Below are 22,552 nucleotides of genomic sequence, written 5' to 3'. Positions count from 1 at the left end.
TGAATCCTTGTATAGCTGTTCAGCTGGAGACAGCCTAGCTCTGCCTAGTTGCATGGGTTTGGGGAAGAGGTGAGTGAAATCGAATCTCCTTCCTTCGTTCTCGTAGTCGCCCATTGATCCGAATGGTCAAGGCGACGAGCGAGTCGAGATCCGTCGGTAGTTCCTGGGCAGCAAGCTCGTCCCTTACTTACTCCGAAACTCTGTGCAGGAACATGTCGAACAGTGCTTCTGGAATCCAGGCACCCTCAGCTGCCAACGTGCAGATATCCACTGCATAGTCTGCTACAATGTGGGAGCCTTGCCGAAGCTGGAGTAACTTCCGGGCAGCCTCTCTCCCATACAATGGAGCATCAAAAACCTTCTTTACCTCTGCCACAAACTCCTCCAGATGGAAGCATACAAAGCAGATGAAAGCAGACTGTTGTTCCCATATTGCTGTAGCCCAGGCGAGAGCCCTCCCAGACATCAGCGTGATGAGGTATGCTATCTTAGCAGTCTGAGGGAAAGAATGAGGGCTGCAGCTCGATGATGAGTGAACACTGAGCGAGAAGAGCTCAACAGGTGCCCAACTCTCCATCTAAGTGCTCCCCCGGGGGAGGTAAGTGGGGTTGCCGGGAAACAATGGTGACTGCGCTGCTACCAGCCGGGTAACTGAGGGACTGGGAGGTTACCGTCGTGGTAGGCTGCATAGTAGACAACCCACGGAATTGCTCTAGCAATTCCATGAGACCACAAAGAAACTCCTTGTGCCTTTCAATTGTGGCTCCTTGAGAGGAGTTGATGTGGCAGAGCTGGTCTGAGTCTGCTGGGTCAGTCATGGCCAGTTCGTACTATCACAATTTCAGGTATGACCCAGATGCAAATGACTGCTGTCTGAACATAAATCTGATTTAGTTACTTGTAACATGCTGTTTGGACCATCATCATTCCAAAACAGATTTGAAAAACAAGCATTAAGGCCTTCAGTGTGAACAAGGCTTAAGTGTCACCTATGAGTTGTAACTGTGGATGCTATATCGGTCTATGGTTGAGATGAGTTGAGCAGTGTGTCATTTTCTTGGGAACAGGAATGATGGTGGTCATCTTAAAACGTGGGAATTGCAGACTGGGACAAGGAGAGGTTGAAAATTACCGTGAGCATACCTTCCAGCTGTTCTGCACACGCTCTGAGAATGCACCCTGGAATACCATCGGGCACCGCGGCCTTGCGGTATTGACCCGATTAAAGACTTTACTGACATTATCCTTGAAGAGCGAAATCACCCAATCTTCTGGGTCGGTGGTGGCCCTCACAACCAACACGATGTTGTTATTGTCAAAGCGTACATAAATTGCATAGAATTCCACTGACTGTGCGTGTCTGTCAGTCAAGTGTTGTAACCATTCATTTTTTTGAGAACACTAGAATTTAACTTGTAGTTGCTAGTGTCCTAGTTTGCTTTGCAACATATATATATTTTAAACTAATACTAATAACTTATTGATGCTTAGTGTGCATAATAGTAGCCAATGCATTTCATTATGAGTAGGCCTGAACACTGTGGCTATTGGGTTGTAATATTGTAACCACAGTGGTTTGTAATATCCCCTGATACAATGTAACTGTAAGGGTTTTCTTGTGGTGAAGGAGAGGCGGACCAAAACGCAGCGTGGTGGTTTTTCATGGTTCTTTAATATAGACACTAGACATGAATAAACTAACAAAACAAGAAATGTGAAAAAAAGCAAACAGCCCTATCTGGTGCAAACACAGAGACAGGAACAATCACCCACAAAAACCAACACCAAACAGGCTACCTAAATATGGTTCCCAATCAGAGACAATGACTAACACCTGCCTCTGATTGAGAACCATATCAGGCCAAACATAGAACTAGACAAACTAGACATGTAACATAGAATGCCCACTCAGCTCACACCCTGACCAACCAAAACATAGAAACATACAAAGCAAACTATGGTCAGGGTGTGACAGTAACCACCAGATAATAAATCATGTAAAATCTGTATCCGTTGTAAACTCTCGCGATACTACTGGCGGAAGATGGCAGATGCGCTCTGTAGGAGCCGCTTATGCAGGGACAGTTTCGTCAATGAGACGAAGGGGACAGAGTTCTGGTAGTTACTTAGTTATTGTGGAGTATTTGCTACCGATTTAAATTGCATTATTATTTCATTGTATTCATTGAAGAATTTGTGGTTTTCATGTTATGCAATCTACAGTTTTTGGGTGAACTACCATTTGCATTCTTGCCAACGAAATACATCTATTTGCCCAGAGGGTCATCGTCAACGGCACCCTCCGTTCTGCTGTCAATTGTTTAGAAAATGACCGGAGAAAAGATCCGCTCCCTGCGCAAGGATCATAAACCGAGCAAAGAAGAGGATTTACTGGAACCGGACGAGGAGGCTGCAACTGGGACATTTACTTTAACCAAGACTAATAATAAAGGAAAAGCAAGTAAAATCTTTAGCAATCACAAGTTGGTCAAATCTCCATCGGCACAGCAACAACATCAGAATCAGCAATCGCAGATAAATGCAAACACTAACACATTATCAACGGCGGACGTAATCGATGATAACAACAAAAACCCTATCATACGAACCCGCGAAGACTTTCCAGTCCATGAATGTGTATTCAAGGGGGATGTCCGACGCTTGTCCTCGCTCATTCGAACTCAGAATATCGCTCAGAAAGATATCCATGGTAAGAATCGAATTGCTCTTTATCTCCATGTTCCAAACTAGGATACTTGACCCGGTTGATACCGATACCGTCGCTAATATCGTTTTGTTTGAACTTTTCAGCTGTGTACTGCAGTTGAGATGCAGTTATACTACTCTGTAACTGCTGTTACAATGCTAAATGTCTGCAGTAAAAATAACTGTTATTTTGGATGCAGTATTTGCAGCATACTGCCGTTTTACGGCATTCTAACCACAGTTATACTACAGTGCACTGCACTCAGACAGCAATCTTTTTTCAACAGGGAATTTAGGGACACATCACAATTTACTGGGGAAGGTGGGTTTGGCAGACTTTTTTTTGTTGCTTTGGGGAGGGTTGTGTGTTTTCTTTATTGGGCACAGGGAAGGGTAGTATTTTCCCCCTAGTTACATTCGCTAGTTGCAGGTTTTACTATATAATTTCTTCCATCCTAGCCAAATTTCTTAATCTGCTAGCATGCGCCTCCCCTAAATTAAGGTGTTTTGGTACTTCCCATATGCACTATGCTTTTCCTTTTCAGTGTGCTAACTTTTATTGTAAACTGGGTGGTTTGAGCCCTGAATGCTGATTGTCTGAAAGCCGTGGTATATCAGACCATATACCACGAGTATGACAAAACATTTATTTATACAGCTATAATTACATAGGTAACCAGTTTATAATAGAAATAAGGCACCTCATGGGTTTGTGGAATATAATAATATTTATTTAACTAGGCAAGTCAGTTAAGAACAAATTCTTATTTACAATGAAGGCCTACCAAAAGGCAAAAGGGGACGTAGGCTGGGATTAAATAAATAAAATAAAAATATAGGACAAAACACACATCATGACAAGAAAGACAACACAACACTACATGAAGAGAGACCTAAGACAACAAATAGCATGGCAGCAACACATGACAACAACATGGTAGCAACACAACATGGCAGCAGCACAAAACAGGGTACAAACATTATTGGGCACAGACAATAGCACAAAGGGCAAGAAGGTAGATACAGCAATACATCACGCAACGCAGCCACAACTGTCAGTAAGAGTGTCCATGATTGAGTCTTTGAATGAAGAGAGTGAGATAAAACTGTCCAGTTTGAGTGTTTATTGCAGCTCGTTCCAGTCGCTAGCTGCAGCAAGCTGAAAAGACGAGTGACCCAGGGATGTGTGTGCTTTGGGGACCTTTAACAGAATGTGACTTGCAGAACGGGTGTTGTATGTGGAGGATGAGGGCTGCAGTAGATATCTCAGGTAGGGGGAAGTGAGGCCTAAGAGGGTTTTATAAATAAGTATCAACCAGTGGGTCTTGCGATGGGCATACAGAGATGATCTGTTTACAGAAGAGTATAGAGTGCAGTGATGTTGCCAAAATACCACGACTAAGGGCTGTATCCAGGCTAGTCCACGTTGCGTCGTGCCTAAGAACAACCTTTAGCAGTGGTATGTTGGGCATATACCACACCCTCCCCCCTGACCTTATTGCTTAACTATACCACAGGTCAGTATAGCCTACCAGTCTAACGGTTCATCCTGCCCTCCATCCACCATTCATTGTGACAATAGTGCTTATTGGATAGTTTGTCCAGATCTGCAATAGGCTAACAATCATACCACACATAAAAGCATTCAAAGCTGCATCAATTTTGAATATTAACCCACAAGAACAAATAGGAGTAGCTGATAGGCAGCAGAGAGGCCAGGTACTGTGTGAGTGAACAGTGAAGACATGACACACATCTCAAAAAGCTCCCCCTATTGATCATATTTAGGGACAATACAATTCTATTTTAGGCTGCAGTGAAAATGTCATTTGAATAACGTCTCAAAAGCCCTGATTTGACTATTTAATAAGATTTGGATCAGTTGTGGAACTACTCTGGAAAGCTTCAATATAGCCTTAATATTTATAATTTTACTTTTAAATTGTATGACCTTTTATATGTGGCAGAAACACAACCAGTCACAATGTTTTAATATGATTCGGCCACTTCAAAAGTCTCCTGTAGGCATGTTCATCCAAAATATAATTCCAGCATCCTCAAAATGGCTTGACATTAACCAGGTTTGCATTCAACCTTTTTATGCGAGTAAAGTAGCCTACATGTCAGATGTTTTTTTTCATGACAAAGCATGCAGTTTATTAGGCTACAGATTAAATAAATTACGATGAACTTCACAGGGTGGTGAAAGTGCACAGTGATGCACTTTATACTCCTATACAATAAATATCGAGGATCTTATTTTGGTGACATGACGATCAATGCTTGGCTGCCATTTGACCAACAAAACATTCTTGCACTTTTCTCCATAATCTCATCATGTAGTAGGCTATATCTGCGCTGTATCTGCAAGCTGTTGGCTAGCGTGCATGTGCCAATACCAGAGTGGGCACATAAAATTAGATGTATTGGTCACATACACGTGTTTAGCTGATGTTATTGCGGGTGTTTGAAATGCTTGTGTTTCTAGCGCCAACAGTGTAGTAATATCTAACCATTTCACGACAATACACACAAATCTAAGTAAAGGAATGGAATTAAGAATATATAAATATATGGATGAGCAATGTCAGAGCGGCATAGACTAAGATACAGTAGAATAGAATGAATTACAGTATATACAGTGCCTTGCAAAAGTATCCACCCCCATGGCATTTTTCCTATTTTGTTGCATTACAACCTGTAATTTAAATGGATTTTTATTTGGATTTCATGTAATGGACATACACAAAATAGTCCAAATTGATGAAGTGAAATTAAATAAAGTACTTTTTCATCTGCGTGAACGTGCCTCACGCCTGCTGCAAGGAGACATGAAGACTGCAGATGTGGCCAGGGAAATAAATTGCAATGTCTGTACTGACAGCACTACAGGTAGACAGGAAGGACAGCTGATCGTCCTCGCAGTGGCAGACCACATGTAACAACACCTGCACAGGATCGGTACATCCGAACATCACACCTGCGGGACAGGTACAGGATGGCAACAACAACTGCCCGAGTTACATCAGGAGCGCACAATCGCTCCGTCAGTGCTCAGACTGTCCACAATAGGCTGAGTGAGGATGGACTGAGGGCTTGTAGGCCTGTTGTAAGACAGGCAAGCAGCACTATGAAGACCAAGAGGCTCTCCAAACAGGTCAGGGACAAAGTTTGGAGAAGTACAGATCAGGGTTGAGTTATAAAAATATATCCGAAACTTTGAACATCTCACGGAGTTCCATTAAATCCTTTATTAAAAAAAGGAAACCTGCCAAGAGAAGGACGCCCACCAAAACTCACAAACCAGGCAAGGAGGGCATTAATCAGAGAGGCAACAAAGAGACCAAATATAACCTTGAAGGAGCTTCAAAGCTCCACAGCGGAGATTGGAGTGTCTGTCCATAGGACCGCTTGAAGCCATACACTCCACAGAGCTGGGCTTTATGGAGGAGTGGCCAGAAAAAAATAAGCAAACATGTTTGGTGTTTGCCAATAGGCATGTGGGATACTCCCCGAACATATGGAAGAAGGTTCTCTGGTCAGATGACACTAAAATGTAGCTTTTTGGTCATCAAGGAAAACGCTATGTCTGGCACAAACCCAACACCTCTTATCACCCTGAGAACACCATCCCAGTGAAGCATGGTGGTGGCAGCATCATGCTGTGGGGATGTTTTTCATCGGCAGGGACTGGGAAACTGGTCAGAATTGAAGGAATGATGGATGGCGCTAAATACAGGGAAATTCTTGAGGGAAACCTGTTTCAGTCTTCCAGAGATTTGACACTAGGACGGAGGTTCACCTTCCAGCAGGACAATGACCCTAAGCATACTGCTAAAGCAACACTTGAGTGGTCCAAAACATTTAAATGTCTTGGAATGGCCTAGACAAAGCCCAGACCTGAGTCCAATTGAGAATCTGTGGTGTGACTTAAAGATTGCTGTACACCAGCGGAACCCATCCAACTTGAAGGAGCTGGAGCAGATTTCCCTTGAAGAATGGCCAAAGCTCCCAGTGGCTAGATGTGCCAAGCTTGTAGAGACATACTCCAAGAGACTTGCAGCTGTAATTGCTGCAAAAGGTGGCTCTACAAAGTATTGACTTTTGGGGTCGGGGGGGGGGGGTTGAATAGTTATGCATGCTCAAGTTTTCTGTATTTTCATCTTATTTCGTTTGTTTTACAATAAAAAATATTTTGCATCTTTAAAGTGGTAGGCATGTTGTGTAAATCAAATGATACAAACCCTCCAAAAATCCATTTGAATTCCAGGTTGTAAGGCAACAGAATAGGAATAATTCCAAGGGGGGTGAATACTTTCGCAAGCCACTGTACATATGAGATGAGTAATGCAAAATATGTAAACATTATTAAAGTGACTAGTGTTCCATTTATTCAAGTGGCCAGTGATTTCAAGTCTATGAATATAGGCAGCAGCCTCTAATGTGGTAGTGATGGCTATTGAACAGTCTGATGGCCTTGAGATAGAAGCTGTTTTTCAGTCTCTTGGTCCCAGCTTTGATGCACCTGTACTGACCTCGCCTTCTGGATGATAGCGGGATGAACAGGCAGTGGCTCGGTTGGTTGTTGTCCTTGATGATCTTTTTGGCCTTCCTTTGACATCAGGTGCTGTAGGTGACCTGGACGGCAGGTTGTTTTCCCCCGGTGATGCGTTGGGCAGACCGCACCACCCTCTGGAGAGCCCTGCGGTTGCGGGCGGTGCAATTTCCGTACATGGCGGTGATACAGCCCGACAGGATTCTCTCAATTGTGCATCTGTAAAAGCTTGTGAGGGTTTTATGTGCCAAGCCACATTTCTTCAGCCTCCTTAGGTTAAAGGAGGGGTGGGTGGACCATTTCAGTTTGTCAGTGATGTGTACGCAGAGGAACTTAAAGATTTCCAACTTCTCCACTGTGGTCCCGTCAATGTGGATAGGGGACTGCTCCCTCTGATGTTTCCTGAAGTCCACTATCATCTCCTTTGTTTTGTTGACGTTCCTGGCACCACACTCCCAGAGACCTCACATCCTTCCTGTAGGCTGTCGCTTCATTGTTGTTAGTCAAGCCTACTAGTGTTGTCTACAAACTTGACGATTGAGTTGGAGGCGTGCATGGCCCGGCAGTCATGGGTGAACAGGGACTACAGGAGGGGGCTGAGCAAGGGCCCCAGTGTTGAGGATCAGTGAAGTGGAGGTGTTGCTTCCTACCTTCACCACCTGGGTGTGGCTGTGAGGAAGTCCAGGACCCACTTGCATAGAGCGGGGTTCAGACCCAGGGCTTCGAATTTAATGATGAGCTTGGAGGGTACTATGGTGTTGAACGCTGAGCTATAGTCAATGAACAGGATTCTTACATAGGTATTTCTCTTGTCCAGATGGAATAGGGCAGTGCGCATTGCGATGGCGATTGCATCGTCTGTGGATCTATTGATGCGGTAAGCAAATTGAAGTGGGTCTAAGATGTCAGGTAAGGTAGAGGTGATATGAACCTTGACTAGTCTCTCAAAGCAATTGATGATGACAGAAGTGAGTGCTATGGGGAGATAGTCACTTAGTTCAGTTACCTTTGCTTTCTTGGGTACAGGAACAATGGTGGCCATCTTGAAGCATGTGGGGACAGCAGACTGGGATAGGGAGAGATTGAATATGTCCGTAAACACACCGGCCAGCTGGTCTGCGCATGCTCTGAGGACATGGCTAAGGATGCCATCTGGGTCGGCAGCCTTGTAAGGGTTAACAAGCTTTAATGTCTTACTCACGTCGGCTACGGAGAAGGAGAGCCCACAGTCCTTGGTAGTGGGCCGCGTCAGTGGCATTGTGTTATCCTCAAAGCGGGCAAAGAAAGTGTTTAGCTTGTCGTTAAGCAAGACATCGGTGTCCGCGACGTGGCTGGTTTTCCTTTTGTAGTCCGTGATTGTCTGTAGACCCTGCCACATTAGTCTTGTGTCTGAGTCATTGATTTGCAACTCCACTTTGTCTCTGTACTGAAGTTTTTCCTGTCTGATTGTCTTACGGAGGGAATAACTACACTGTTTGTATTCTGCCATATTCCCAGTAACCCTGCCATGGTTAAATGCGGTGGTTCACGCTTTCAGTTTTGAGTGAATGCTGCCATCTATCCACGGTTTCTGGTTAGGTTAGGGTAGGTTTTAATAGTCACAGCGGGTACAACATCTCCTATACACTTCCTAATATACTCAGTCACCGTATCAGTAAATTTGTCAATGTTATTCCAGCTACCTGGAACATATCCCAGTCCGCGTGATCAAAACAATCTTGAAGCGTGGATTCCGATTGGTCAAACCAGCGCTGAATAGTCCTTAGCACATGTACTTCCTGTTTGAGGCATCCCGGAAGTTGGTGTAGCAGTGGTCGAGTGTTTTAGCAGTGCGATTACTGCAGTCAATATGTTGGTAGAACTTCGATAGTGTTTTCTCAAATTTGCTTTGTTAAAATCCCCGGCTACAATAAATGCAGAATCAGGATATGTGATTTACAGTTTGCATAAAGTCCAGTGAAGTTCTTTGAGGGCCGTCATGGTATTTGCTTGAGGGGGAATATACACGGCTGTGACTATAACCGAAGAGAATTCTCTTGGGAGGTAATACGGTCGGCATTTGATTGTGAGGTATTCTAGGTTGTGTGAACAAAAGGACTTGTATGTTATCACAATCACACCATGAGTATTTAATCATGAAACATACACCACCGCCCTTCTTCTTCCCGGAGAGATATTTATTCCTTTTTGCGCGATGAACTTAGAACCCAACTGGCTGTATGGACTCAGACAGTATATCCTGAGAGAGCCATGTTTCCGTGAAACAGAGTATGTTACAACCCCAGATGTCCCTCTGGAAGGAAATCCTCACCCTCAGCTCATCAACTTTATTATCCAGAGATTGAACACTAGAGAGTAATATACTCAGAAGCAATCTCGCGCCTCCGAGTACCTCTTCTCCACCTCTTCTCCACCGGCGATGTTTTGGGTCAGCCTCTGTAATCAGTTCAATTTCCCTGGGGGGTACTAACAAGGGATCCAATTCAGGAAATGCTGGTGAGTTACCGCTGCTCTGATATCCAAATGTTCTTCCCGGCTATATGTAATAACATCAAAAAATGTCTGGTCTAATAATGTAAGAAATAACACATTATAAAAACAAAATGCTGCAAAGTTGCCTAGGGGCTAGAAGCTCGGCTGCCCTATCTATCGGCACCATTTTTCACATTTCACATGTTTTACTGTGTTCAGAGTTTGTTATTGATGTGATTATGATATGCTATAGGTCAGGCCTTATTGGTCACGTGCATGCGATGCATAAGTGTCACGTAATAAGAGTGAGGGCTGAGGGTATCAGGAATGCTTTTCCTTAACAAATGAAAGATTTCTGTAACAGAACTTTTCAATCAGAGAAAAAATAAGTAAGAAACATATTAAAATATAAAACAGAACATGTAAAGTGTTGGTCCCATGTTTCATGAGCTGAAATAAAAGATCCCAGAAATGTTCCATACTCATAAAAATATTATTTCTCTCAAATGTTGTGTACAAATTTGTTTACATCCCCGTCAGTGAGCATTTCTCCTTTGCCCAGATAATCCATCCACCTGACAGGTGTGGCATATCAAGAAGCTGATTACAGCATGATTATTACACAGGTGCACCTTGTGCTGGGGACAATAAAAAGGCAACTCTAAAATGTACAGTTTTGTCACACAACACAATGCCACAGACCTCACACATTTTGCACACATTTTGAGGGAGTGTGCAATTGGCATGCTGACTGCAGGAATGTCCACCAGCGCCATTTCCAGATAATTTAATGTTCATTTCTCTGCCATAAGCAGCCTCCAACATCATTTTAGAGAATTTGGCAGTACGTCCAACCAGCCTCAGAACCGCAGACCATGTGTAACCATGCCAGCCCAGGACCTCCACATCCGGCCTCTTCACCTGCGGGATGGTCTGAGACGAGCCTCCCGGACAGCTAATGAAACTGTGGGTTTGTCAGAAACCGTCTCAGGGAAGCTCATCTACATGCTCTTCGTCCTCACCAGGGTCTTGACCTCACTGCAGGTTTGCTTTGTAACTGACTTCGGTGGGCAAATGCTAACGCTCGATGGCCACTGGCATGATGGAGTAGTGTGTTCTTCATGGATGAATGTATGGCGTTGTGTGGGGCGAGCGGTTTGTGGATGTCGACGTTGTGAACAGAGTGCCCCATGGTGGCATTGGGGTTATGGTATCGGCAGTCCACGAACACAATTACATTTTATCGATAACAATTTGAATACACAGCATGCTGCTGATGGGAGAACGGCTCATAATAATGTCCGGAACAGAGCAAATAGAAGGTAATCAAACAGAGATACCGTGACGAGATTCTGAGGCCCATTGTCATGCCATTCATCCGCTGCCATCACCTCATGTTTCAGCATGATAATGCACGGCCCCATGTCGCACAGATCTGTACACAATTCCTGGAGGCTGAAAATAGCACAGTTCTTCCATGGCCTGCATACTCACCAGACAGGTCACCTGTTGACCATGTTTGGGATGCTCTGGATCGACGTGTATGACAGCATGTTCCAGTTCCCACAAAAACATTCCACAGGCCACAATCAACAGCCTGATCAACTCTATGCAAAGGAGATGTGTTTCAGCTGCATGAGGGAAATGGTGGTCACACCAGATACTGACTGTTTTTTAATCAAATTCTAACAACAACTTGTTTGAAATAGGCTAAACAGACTGACAGGCACCATAATTGCTTCCAGTGGGCATATAATATTGCAACAACACAAACTATGGATGGTTTTATGCACATCCAAACTTTTCACATTAGCTGGACAAAATCCAATATAAAGAGAAGAGGAGAATGTCCACTCACTGTTATGATGCTCTCAAATAGGCCTATGTTTTATATACACATTGGAACCATCTTACAGATCGCATTTACACTTCTCCAGAAGTTGCATTGCATTGCGTGCCACGGACATTTTCACCAGAAACCCAGGACAGTGAATCATTCTAATATGTTTGGTTTTAATCAAATTAAATCAAAAACAAGCAATCTATTTGTTTTTTAAACAACAACAAATACATGTCAAATCTAATGACATCATAAAATCAGCAGTATAAAAAAATGACTTGACGCATTGCTGTTGAACCAGCCTTCGTTACAGTTGAAGTCGGAACTTTACATACACCTAGGTTGGAGTCATTAAAACTTGTTTTTCAACCAATCCACAAATGTCTTGTAAACAAACTATAGTTTTGGCAAGTCAGTTAGGACATCTACTTTGTGCATGATACAAATAATTTTTCCAACAACTGTTTACAGACAGATTATTTCACTGTATCGCAATTCGAGTGGGTCAGAAGTTTACATACACTAAGTTAACTGTGCCTTTAAACAGCTTGGAAAATTCCAGAAAATGATGTCATGGCTTTAGAAGCTTCTGATAGGCTAATTGACATCATTTGAGTCAATTGGAGGTGTACCTGTGAAATCAAATCAATCCCAGAACAACAGCAAAGAACCTTGTGAAGATGCTGGAGGAAACAGGTACAAAAGTATCTATATCCACAGTAAAACGAGTCCTATATCGACATAACCTGAAAGGTTGCTCAGCAAGGAAGAAGCCACTGCCCCAAAACCGCCATAAAAAAAACAGACTATGGTTTGCAACTGCACATGGGGACACAGATCGTACTTTTTGGAGCAATGTCCTCTGGTCTGATGAAACAAAAATATAACTGTTTGGCCATAATGACCATCGTTGTGTTTGGAGGAAAAAGGGGTGGCTTGCAAGCCGAAGAACGCCATCCCAACTGTGAAGCACGGGGGTGGTAGCATCATGTTGTGGGGGTGCTTTGCTGCAAGAGGGACTGGTGCACTTCACAAAATAGATGGCATCACGAGGTAGTAAAATGATGTGGATATATTGAAGCAACATCTCAAGACATCAGTCAAGAAGTTAAAGCTTGGTTGCAAATGGGTCTTCCAAATGGACAATGACCCCAAGCATACTTCCAAAGTTGTGGCAAAATGGCTTAAGGACAACTAAGTCTAGGTATTGGAGTGGCCATCGCAAAGCCCTGACCTCAATCCTATAGAATATTTGTGGGCAGAACTGAAAAAGCGTGTGCGAGCAAGGAGGCCTACAAACCTGACTCAGTTACACCCGCTCTGTCAGGAGGAATGGGCCAATATTCACCCAACTTTTTGTGGGAAGCTTGTGGAAGGCTACCCGAAACGTTTGACCCAAGTTGAACAATTTAAAGGCAATGCTACCAAATACTAACTGAGTGTATGTAAACGTCTGACCCACTGGGAATGTGAGAAAGAAATACAAGTTGAAATAAATCATTATCTCTACTATTATTCTGACTTTTCACATTCTTAAAATAAAGTGGTGATCGAACTGACCTAAAACGGAATATTTACTAGGATTAAATGTCAGGAATTGTGAAAAATGTAAATGTATTTGTCTAAGGTGTATATAAACTTCTGACTTCAACTGTAGTAGGCTTAGGGTAAGGGTAGCCTATGGGGGGCTTGATTTAAATAAAACAAATATGACATGTAAAACAAACCATAGTTACAGGAAAAAAGCTTCTAAATACGAAGTTCCCCGAGGTTCTCATCTCTCGTTTCATGATGTGCATGGACACGTAGCCTACATCACGGAGGGGGTTTTATGCACGTCCAAAGCATGGCTAAAATAATGTAGACCTGCCTACAATACATAGATAAAAATGGGATGTCACATCTTGTCCCATGCACATATCGGCAGTGTGCACCACCGCTATATAGGCTGCATTTCCGCTGTCAAACTTCATGCCATAACCAACTGCCTTACCGCTAAAACCAGCTTCTGGTTGGTCTTAAATATCCCTACCAGCACTGCCTAAAATTAGCACTTTGGATAATGTTTTTAAACACACCTGAATTATTTCCACCCCTCCCATCTGAACACAAGCGTGCTGATGTTAGACAGGTACATTGCCGAACACTGCGTTAGTGCTGGATAATGTCAGTGCGGCAGTTGTTGTGTCTGTATGCAGGCCTAACTGTAATGCACAGTCTAAACTCTCTATTGTATTTATCCTCTTCAGGAAACACACCTCTACACCTCGCTGTCATGATGGGTCACAAAGGTGAGTAGTGCACTGAGTTCATTAGGGTGTTTGTGTGTGTGTGTCTCCGTGTGTGTGTGTGTGTGTCTCTATGTGTGTGTGTGTGTGTGTGTGTGTCTCCGTGTGTGTATGTCTCCGTGTGTGTGTTTGTGTGTGTGTCTGTGGGTGTGTGTGTGTGTTGTGTCTGGCATGTGTGTGCCTGGTATGTCCATATGCGGAGGGTAAAGTGCCAGACTTGTGTCACAGATCACAGCTCTCCGAGGCAAACTCTAAAAGGCAGGATGCTCAACAGGTTGATCTTATGGATTTATAACTGACCAAAATAAGTTTGCACTGGCAACCTCTTTTTAATGGACTTGCCAACAGACTAAAACCCCTCGAGTGGACTCCCGTGCTAGAACGGACTGTCTCGAGAATAGTGAAGATTGCATAACTAGCCTAATATTGAATCTACGGCTGCACAAAACAGAGACTCTCCATTGCCGCTTGTCTATGATTGAGATTGGTAAATGTGGCACATTTGGCACACACATACCCTGACCGATGGAACTTGGCAGTGATGATGATGAGCCTAGCTGTACAAATGACTAGAGATTTGTATCTCCTAAATGTACTCTGCTATGACTGTTGCAGATCATTCATGTTAGTGATCATCTCTCTGGATCAAGGAAGATACCGAGATGGTTTGATAAAGGGATTTTGTTCAAAGTCAGACTGTTCAAAAAGGTAGCTAGTCTCAGCCAATGGTTTATACAGTATATACACGTCATTGTTCTCATCCCAGAAATATCTAGGCAGAGACCATACCCTGTCTCATCAGTTCTGGCATGTTACATATTATTTTTATTTTATTTATACAGTGGAATAATATATAGCCTATGTGGGTAGTTTGACACAAATAACTATCCCCACAACTGCTAAAAGGCTTTGTGGAATCCATTAGTACATACATTTTTGTGTTGAGTTATATTGGCTCGACCGGAAACATACTTCTGAGTAAAATATTAATGGAATACCCCTTTACTAGATGCCAACATGTAATTTCACTGGGAGACTAAAGTACATGCTATTGAAAGATTTATGCATTTTTGCAGGGGACTTTCAGTGCACGATCTAGGCTTATGTATTTAAAAATATATATATATATATATATATATATATATATATATTTCACCTTTATTTAACCAGGTAGGCTACTTGAGAACAAGTTCTCATTTACAACTGCGACCTGGCCAAGAATAAAGCAAAGCAGTTCGACACATACAACACAGAGTTACACATGGAATAAACAAACATACAGTCAATAATACAGTAGAAAGAAATCTATATACAGTGTGTGCAAATGAGGTAAGATAAGGGAGATAAGGCAATAAATAGGCCATGGTGGCGAAGTAATTACAATATACCAATTAAACACTGGAGTGATTGATGTGCAGAAGATGAATGTGCAAGTAGAGATACTGGGGTGCAAAGGAGCAAGATCAATAAATAAATACCGCATGGGGATGAGGTAGTTGGATGGGCTATATTACAGATGGGCTATGTACAGGTGCAGTGATCTGTGAGCTGCTCTGACAGCTGGTGCTTATTAAAGCTAGTGAGGGAGATATGAGTCTCCAGCTTCAGTGATTTTTGCAGTTCGTTCCAGTCATTGGCAGCAGAGAACTGGAAAGAAAGGCGGCCAAAGGAGGAATTGGCTTTGGGGGTGACTAGTGAGATATACCTGCTGGAGTGCGTGCTACGTGTGGGTGCTGCTATGGTGACCAGTGAGCTGAGATAAGGCGGGGCTTTACCTAGCAGAGACTTGTAGATGACCTGGAGCCAGTGAGTTTGGCGACGAGTATGAAGTGAGGGCCAGCCAACGAGAGCGTACAGGTCACAATGGTGGGTAGTATATGGGGCTTTGGTGACAAAACGGATGGCACTGTGATAGACTGCATCCAATTTGTGTGTTGGAGGCTATTTTGTAAATGACATCGCCGAAGTTGAGGATCGGTAGGATGGTCAGTTTTACGAGGGTATGTTTGGCAGCATGAGTGAAGGATGCTTTGTTGCGAAATAGGAAGCTGATTCTAGATTTAATTTTGGATTGGAGATGCTTAATGTGAGTCTGGAAGGAGAGTTTACAGTCTAACCAGACACCTAGGTATTTGTAGTTGTCCACATAATCTAAGTCAGAACCGTCCAGAGTAGTGATGCTGGTCGGGCGGGCAGGTGCTGGCAGCGATCGGTTGAAGAGTATGCATTTAGTTTTACTTGCATTTGAGAGCAGTTGGAGGCAAGGGCAGGAGAGTTGTATGGCATTGAAGCTCGTCTGGAGGTTAGTTAACAGTGTCCAAAGAGGGGCCAGAAGTATACAGAATGGTGTCGTCTGCGTAGAGGTGGATCAGAGAATCACCAGCAGCAAGAGCGACATCATTGATGTATACAGAGAAGAGAGTCGGCCTGAGAATTGAACCCTGTGGCACCCCTATAGAGACTGCCAGAGGTCCAGACAACAGTGACACACTGAACTCTATCTGAGAAGTAGTTGGTGAACCAGGCGAGGCAGTCATTTGAGAAACCAAGGTTGTTTAATCTGCTGATAGAATGTGGTGATTGACAGAGTCAAAAGCCTTGGCCAGGTTGATGAATACAGCTGCACAGTAATGTCTCTTATCGATGGCAGTTATGATATCGTTTAGGACCTTGAACATGGCTGAGGTGCACCCAGGACCAGCTCTGAAACCAGATTGCATAGCGGAGAAGGTATGGTGGGATTCGAAATGGTCAGTAATCTGTTTGTTAACTTGGCTTTCGAAGACCTTAAAAAGACAAGGTAGGATATACAGTGCCTTGCGAAAGTATTCGGCCCCCTTGAACTTTGCAACCTTTTGCCACATTTCAGGCTTCAAACATAAAGATATAAAACTTTATTCTTTTGTGAAGAATCAACAACAAGTGGGACACAATCATGAAGTGGAACGACATTTATTGGATATTCCAAACGTTTTTAACAAATCAAAAACTGAAAAATTGGGCGTGCAAAATTATTCAGCCCCCTTAAGTTAATACTTTGTAGCGCCACCTTTTGCTGCGATTACAGCTGTAAGTCTCTTTGGGTATGTCTCTATCAGTTTTGCACATCGAGAGACTGACATTTTTTCCCAATTCCTCCTTGCAAAACAGCTCGAGCTCAGTGAGATTGGATGGAGAGCATTTGTGAACAGCAGTTTTCAGTTCTTTCCACAGATTCTCGATTGGATTCAGGTCTGGACTTTGACTTGGCCATTCTAACACCTGGATATGTTTATTTTTGAACCATTCCATTGTAGATTTTGCTTTATGTTTTGGATCATTGTCTTGTTGGAAGACAAATCTCCGTCCCAGTCTCAGGTATATTCCAGACTCCATCAGGTTTTCTTCCAGAATGGTCCTGTATTTGGCTCCATCCATCTTCCCATCAATTTGAACCATCTTCCCTGTCCCTGCTGAAGAAAAGCAGGCCCAAACCATGATGCTGCCACCACCATGTTTGACAGTGGGGATGGTGTGTTCAGGGTGATGAGCTGCGTTGCTTTTACGCCAAACATAACGTTTTGCATTGTTGCCAAAAAGTTCAATTTTGGTTTCATCTGACCAGAGCACCTTCTTCCACATGTTTGGTGTGTCTCCCAGGTGGCTTGTGGCAAACTTTAAACAACACTTTTTATGGATATCTTTAAGAAATGGCTTTCTTCTTGCCACTCTTCCATAAAGGCCAGATTTGTGCAATATACGACTGATTGTTGTCCTATGGAAAGAGTCTCCCACCTCAGCTGTAGATCTCTGCAGTTCATCCAGAGTGATCATGGGCCTCTTGGCTGCATCTCTGATCAGTTTTCTCCTTGTATGAGCTGAAAGTTTAGAGGGACGGCCAGGTCTTGGTAGATTTGCAGTGGTCTGATACTCCTTCCATTTCAATATTATCGCTTGCACAGTGCTCCTTGGGATGTTTAAAGCTTGGGAAATCTTTTTGTATCCAAATCCGGCTTTAAACTTCTTCACAACAGTATCTCGGACCTGCCTGGTGTGTTCCTTGTTCTTCATGATGCTCTCTGCGCTTTTAACGGACCTCTGAGACTATCACAGTGCAGGTGCATTTATACGGAGACTTGATTACACACAGGTGGATTGTGTCATCATTTTAGGTCAACATTGGATCATTCAGAGATCCTCACTGAACTTCTGGAGAGAGTTTGCTGCACTGAAAGTAAAGGGGCTGAATAATTTTGCACGCCCAATTTTTCAGTTTTTGATTTGTTAAAAAAGTTTGAAATATCCAATAAATGTTGTTCCACTTCATGATTGTGTCCCTCTTGTTGTTGATTCTTCACAAAAAAAATACAGTTTTATATCTTTATGTTTGAAGCCTGAAATGTGGCAAAAGGTCGCAAAGTTCAAGGGGGCCGAATACTTTCGCAAGGCACTGTATATAGGTCTGTAGCAGTTTGGGTCTAGTGTGTCTCCCCCTTTGAAGAGGGGGATGATTGCGGCAGCTTTCCCATCTTTGGGAATCTCAGACGATACGAAAGAGAGGTTGAACAGGCTAGTAATAGGGGTTGCAACAATTTCGGCAGATCATTTTAGAAAGAGAGGTTCCAGATTGTCTAGCCCGGCTGATTTGTAGGGGTCCAGATTTTGCAGCTCTTTCAGAACATCAGATGTCTGGACTTGGGTGAAGGAGACATGGGGAGGCTTGGGCCAGTTGCTGTGGGATGCCGGGCAGTTGACTGGGGTTTGGATAGCCAGGTGGAAAGCGTGGCAAGCCGTAGAAAAATGCTTATTGAAATTCTCAAGGGCACAAGGTGAGACCCAAATGCAGACACAGGAGGCAGATGGTTGAGCTCCGATATTTATAATACCAAAAGGGGTAAAAAAAAGCAGGTCAGTGACAGGCAAGAGTTCATAAACCAGGTCAGAGTCCAAACAGTACCAGGCGATAGGCAGGCTCGAGGTCAGAACAGGCAAAGTGGTCAGGCAGGCGGATATGGCGTCAGGACAGGCAAGAGTCAAAACCAGGAGGCCTAGGAAAAAACAGAGACTGGGAAAAATAAGACCTAGGCAAACCGCTGGTTGACTTGGCAAAACAAGACAAACTGGCACAGAGAGACAGGAAACACCGGGATAAATACACCGGGGACTATTGGGGAAAACAGGAGACACCTGGAGGTGGGTGGAGACAATCACAAAGACAGGTGAAACAGATCAGGGCATGCCATTATGTTCCTTGTTCACGGCTTTGTGTTTGTCAGATCTAAACACAACTGGATTGAATTAACATGGAACTCTCATTCCCATTACAGTATACATTGCCTTCAGATAGTATTCACACTCCTTGACTTTTTCCACACTTTGTTGTGTTACAAAGTGTGATTAAAATTGATTTCGTTGTCATTTTTTGTCAACGATCAACACAAAATACTCTATGAGAATTAATGAAAAATAAAACACAAATAAATATTTATATTAGATAAGTATTCAACCCGATGATGATAGAATCAGCTATGAGTCTTTCTGGGCAAAAGGCTCTGCATGGTCAATCTGGCATCTGCAGTGGCCGTACAGCAGTGGTCACCAACCTTTTCAAGATCACTTTCTGAGTCAAAATGCTAGCTGAGTTCTACCGCTCAGATTATTTTTTTTGATTTACTTAAAAAATGTTAACCAATTTTTAAAAATTCTGTAGCAATGAGGTTTGTGCAGTAGGCTCTAGGCCAAATACATTATCACTGCATATTGGATATGCTTGAATTACCCTACCAATGTTGTTCCTCTCAGACCATTTTGAAATATATATATTTTTTAATTAGGTAGATTTTTAAAAACAATTTTTTATTTAACTTGGCAAGTCAGTTAAGAACAAATTCTTATTTACAATGATGGTCTAAAAGGCCGCTCAGCTTGTCAGCTCAGGGATTCGATCTAGCAACCTTTCGATTACTGGCCAAACGCTCTAACCACTAGGCTACCTGCCACCCCAGTATATGACCACAATGGTAATACATCATTTGTTGTATTACTTGAGGCACAGCTGCGTGAGCATAATCATGAGTTTTTCTTTTTTTTACTGGACTGATGGCCTGCATCTGATGGTCAGTCTGAGGGGAGAGAGGGTGCAACGGTGAGGCTGACACCATCCCTCCACTCTCCCTCCGTGCCTCCACTGAGAAAATGGGACACAGTCTTCCAGCTGATGGAGAAACTCAAGTCGCACTGCATTATTTCTGCCTCATACACCAATTCATGTTGTTACTCCTATGACCAGAGAAAGTGAATATATTCCTTGATATTAAAAGGATTCATGTTGCAAATAATAACAATGCAAGCTTATCGGAACCCTTTGCTATACTCATTAATTGCAGCTACAGTGCTGGCTGTAGGCAGAATGTACATTTTATGGCTTATAGAAGTGTTGAACAAAGTGTTGACAGTGCTGAATAACAACTTAAACATGAACTTACTCATAAAAACATCAGCCCTGTGCTGTATTCGTTGAGTCTCTCTAGTCATGGTTTTGAAAGTTTTGAAATCTCGCATTATCAACTTTGCTTTGAGTTCGAGGTTTCTTTTTACAGTCTATGACTTGAGGAAACTGTGCAGACACGGTGATCTGAGCTCTCTGATTGGCCAGCAGTAGGCCTATATATAGGTGCACTTAAATTGCTCTCTGGGCCTGCCGGGTGGGCGGAGTTCCACCTTCAGACACAATAAATGGTTCAAAATGGGAACACGTTGCCTTCCGGTGCATCTGTACAAACAATAGTGCGCAAGTATAAACACCATGGGACCACGCAGCCGTCGTACCGCTCAGGAAGGAGACGCGTTCTGTCTCCTAGAGATGAAGTACTTTGGTGCGAAAAGTGCAAATCAATCCCAGAACAACAGCAAAGAACCTTGTGAAGATACTGGAGGAACAAAAGTATCTATAGCCACAGTAAAACGAGTCCTATATCGACATAACCTAAAAGGCAGCTCAGCAAGGAAGAAGCCATTGCTCCAAAACCGCCATAAAAAAGCCAGACTACGGTTTGCAACTGCACATGGGGACACAGATCATACTTTTTGGAGAAATGTCCTCTGGTCTGATAAAACAAAAATATAACTGTTTGGCCATAATGACCATCGTTATGTTTGGAGGAAAACGGCGGAGGCTTGCAAGTCGAAGAACACGTGAAGCACGGGGGTGGCAGCATCATGTTGTGGGGGTGCTTTGCTGCAGCAGGGACTGGTGCACTTCACAAAATAGATGACTTCACGAGGAAGGAAAAAAATGTGGATATATTGAAGCAACATCTCAAGACATCAGTCAAGATGTTAAAGCTTGGTCGCAAATAGGTCTTCCAACTGGACAATGACCCCAAGCATACTTCCAATGTTGGGGCAAAATGGCTTCAGGACAACAAAGTCAAGGTATTGGAATGGCCATCACAAAGCCCTGACCTCAACCCTATAAAAAATTTGTGGGCAGAACTGAAAAAGTGTGTGCGAGCAAGGAGGCCAACAAACCTGACTCAGTTACACCCATCCAACTTATTGTGGGAAGCTTGTGGAAGGCTACCCGAAACGTTTGACCCAAGTTGAACAATTCAAAGACAATGCTACCAAATACTAATTAAGTGTATGTAAACTTCTGACCCACTGGGAATGTGACGAAAGAAATAATTCTCTACTATTATTCTTACATTCTTAAAATAAAGTGGTGATCCTAACTGACCAAAGACAGGGAATTTTTTTCTAGGATTAAATGTCAGGAATTGTGAAAAACTGAGTTAAATGTATTTGGCTAAGGTGAATGTAAACTTCTGACTTCAACTGTATATGGCGCTCTCCCCATTGTTAAAAAACTTGAGAGGCACACAGCAATGCGGTAGGAGCTCGATTTGGCCATTGTGTGCCTCCGGGGCCTCCGCAATTGCGTCACAGCCTCCATACGGAGCCTCCAGACAGCCTTTCCAGAATAAGCATAAATAGGCTATAAATCTCTAAGAATATTCCACACCTGGATTGTGCAACATTTTCCTATTATTCTTTTCAAAATTCTTCAAGCTCTGTGAAATTGGTTGTTGATCATTGCTAGACAACATTTTCAAGTCTTGCCATAGATTTTCAAGCAGATTTAAGTAAAAAACTTAAAGGAACATTCACTGTCTTCTTGGTAAGCAACTCCAGTGAAGATTTGGGCTTGTCTTTTAGGCTATTGTCCTGCTGAAAGGTAAATTCATCTCCCAGTGTCTGTTGGAAAGCAGACCAAACCAGGTTTTCCTCTAGGATTTTGCCTGTGCTTAGCTCCATTACATTTATTTTTTATCCAGAAAATATCACCTGTCCTTAACAATTATAAGCATATCCATAACATGATGCAGCCACAACTAGGATTGAAAATATGGAGAGTGGTACTTAGTAATGTGTTGTGTTGGATCTGCCCCCAACATAACACTTTGTATTCAGGACTAAAAGTTCATTGTTTTGCCAAAATGTTTCATATCACCTGATTGAGCAAATCATGTAAATGTAATTAACTAGAGAGTCGGGCACCACGAAATAATGTTTATAGAGCTGTTATATTTCCGAATAAACTCTTAAAGACCTAGTAATATTTTACATCAAAATCAGTCAATATTAATCTTCATCTTAATTCAGTCTCATCTGAAAGTTGTAAATTCTTGGTTATCTGCACGAACCCTGGCT

At 42.9% G+C, this 22,552-nt stretch overlaps 1 protein-coding gene across 2 annotated transcripts in view; it reads left to right on the top strand.

Moving 5' to 3' along the window:
• Nucleotides 1-2,058: 2,058 nt before the first annotated feature.
• LOC115108209 (ankyrin repeat domain-containing protein 13C-like) overlaps nucleotides 2,059-22,552 on the top strand; it is an 87,114-nt gene continuing 66,620 nt past the window's right edge. The window contains exons 1-2 of one of the 2 annotated variants that reach the window (XM_065008978.1): nucleotides 2,059-2,710; nucleotides 13,823-13,864. In XM_065008978.1, the coding sequence (XP_064865050.1) occupies nucleotides 2,329-2,710; nucleotides 13,823-13,864 (424 nt within the window). In that variant the 5' untranslated portion in view covers nucleotides 2,059-2,328. The remainder of the gene's footprint in view (nucleotides 2,711-13,822; nucleotides 13,865-22,552) is intronic. The other variant, XM_029632278.2, reaches the window with a different exon arrangement.

This window comes from Oncorhynchus nerka, linkage group LG24 (assembly GCF_034236695.1).
Source record: "Oncorhynchus nerka isolate Pitt River linkage group LG24, Oner_Uvic_2.0, whole genome shotgun sequence".
In the NCBI taxonomy this organism is placed as follows: Eukaryota; Metazoa; Chordata; class Actinopteri; order Salmoniformes; family Salmonidae; genus Oncorhynchus; species Oncorhynchus nerka.
Note: the sequence above shows the minus strand (reverse complement) of the source record. Positions and strands in the feature narration are given on the sequence as shown.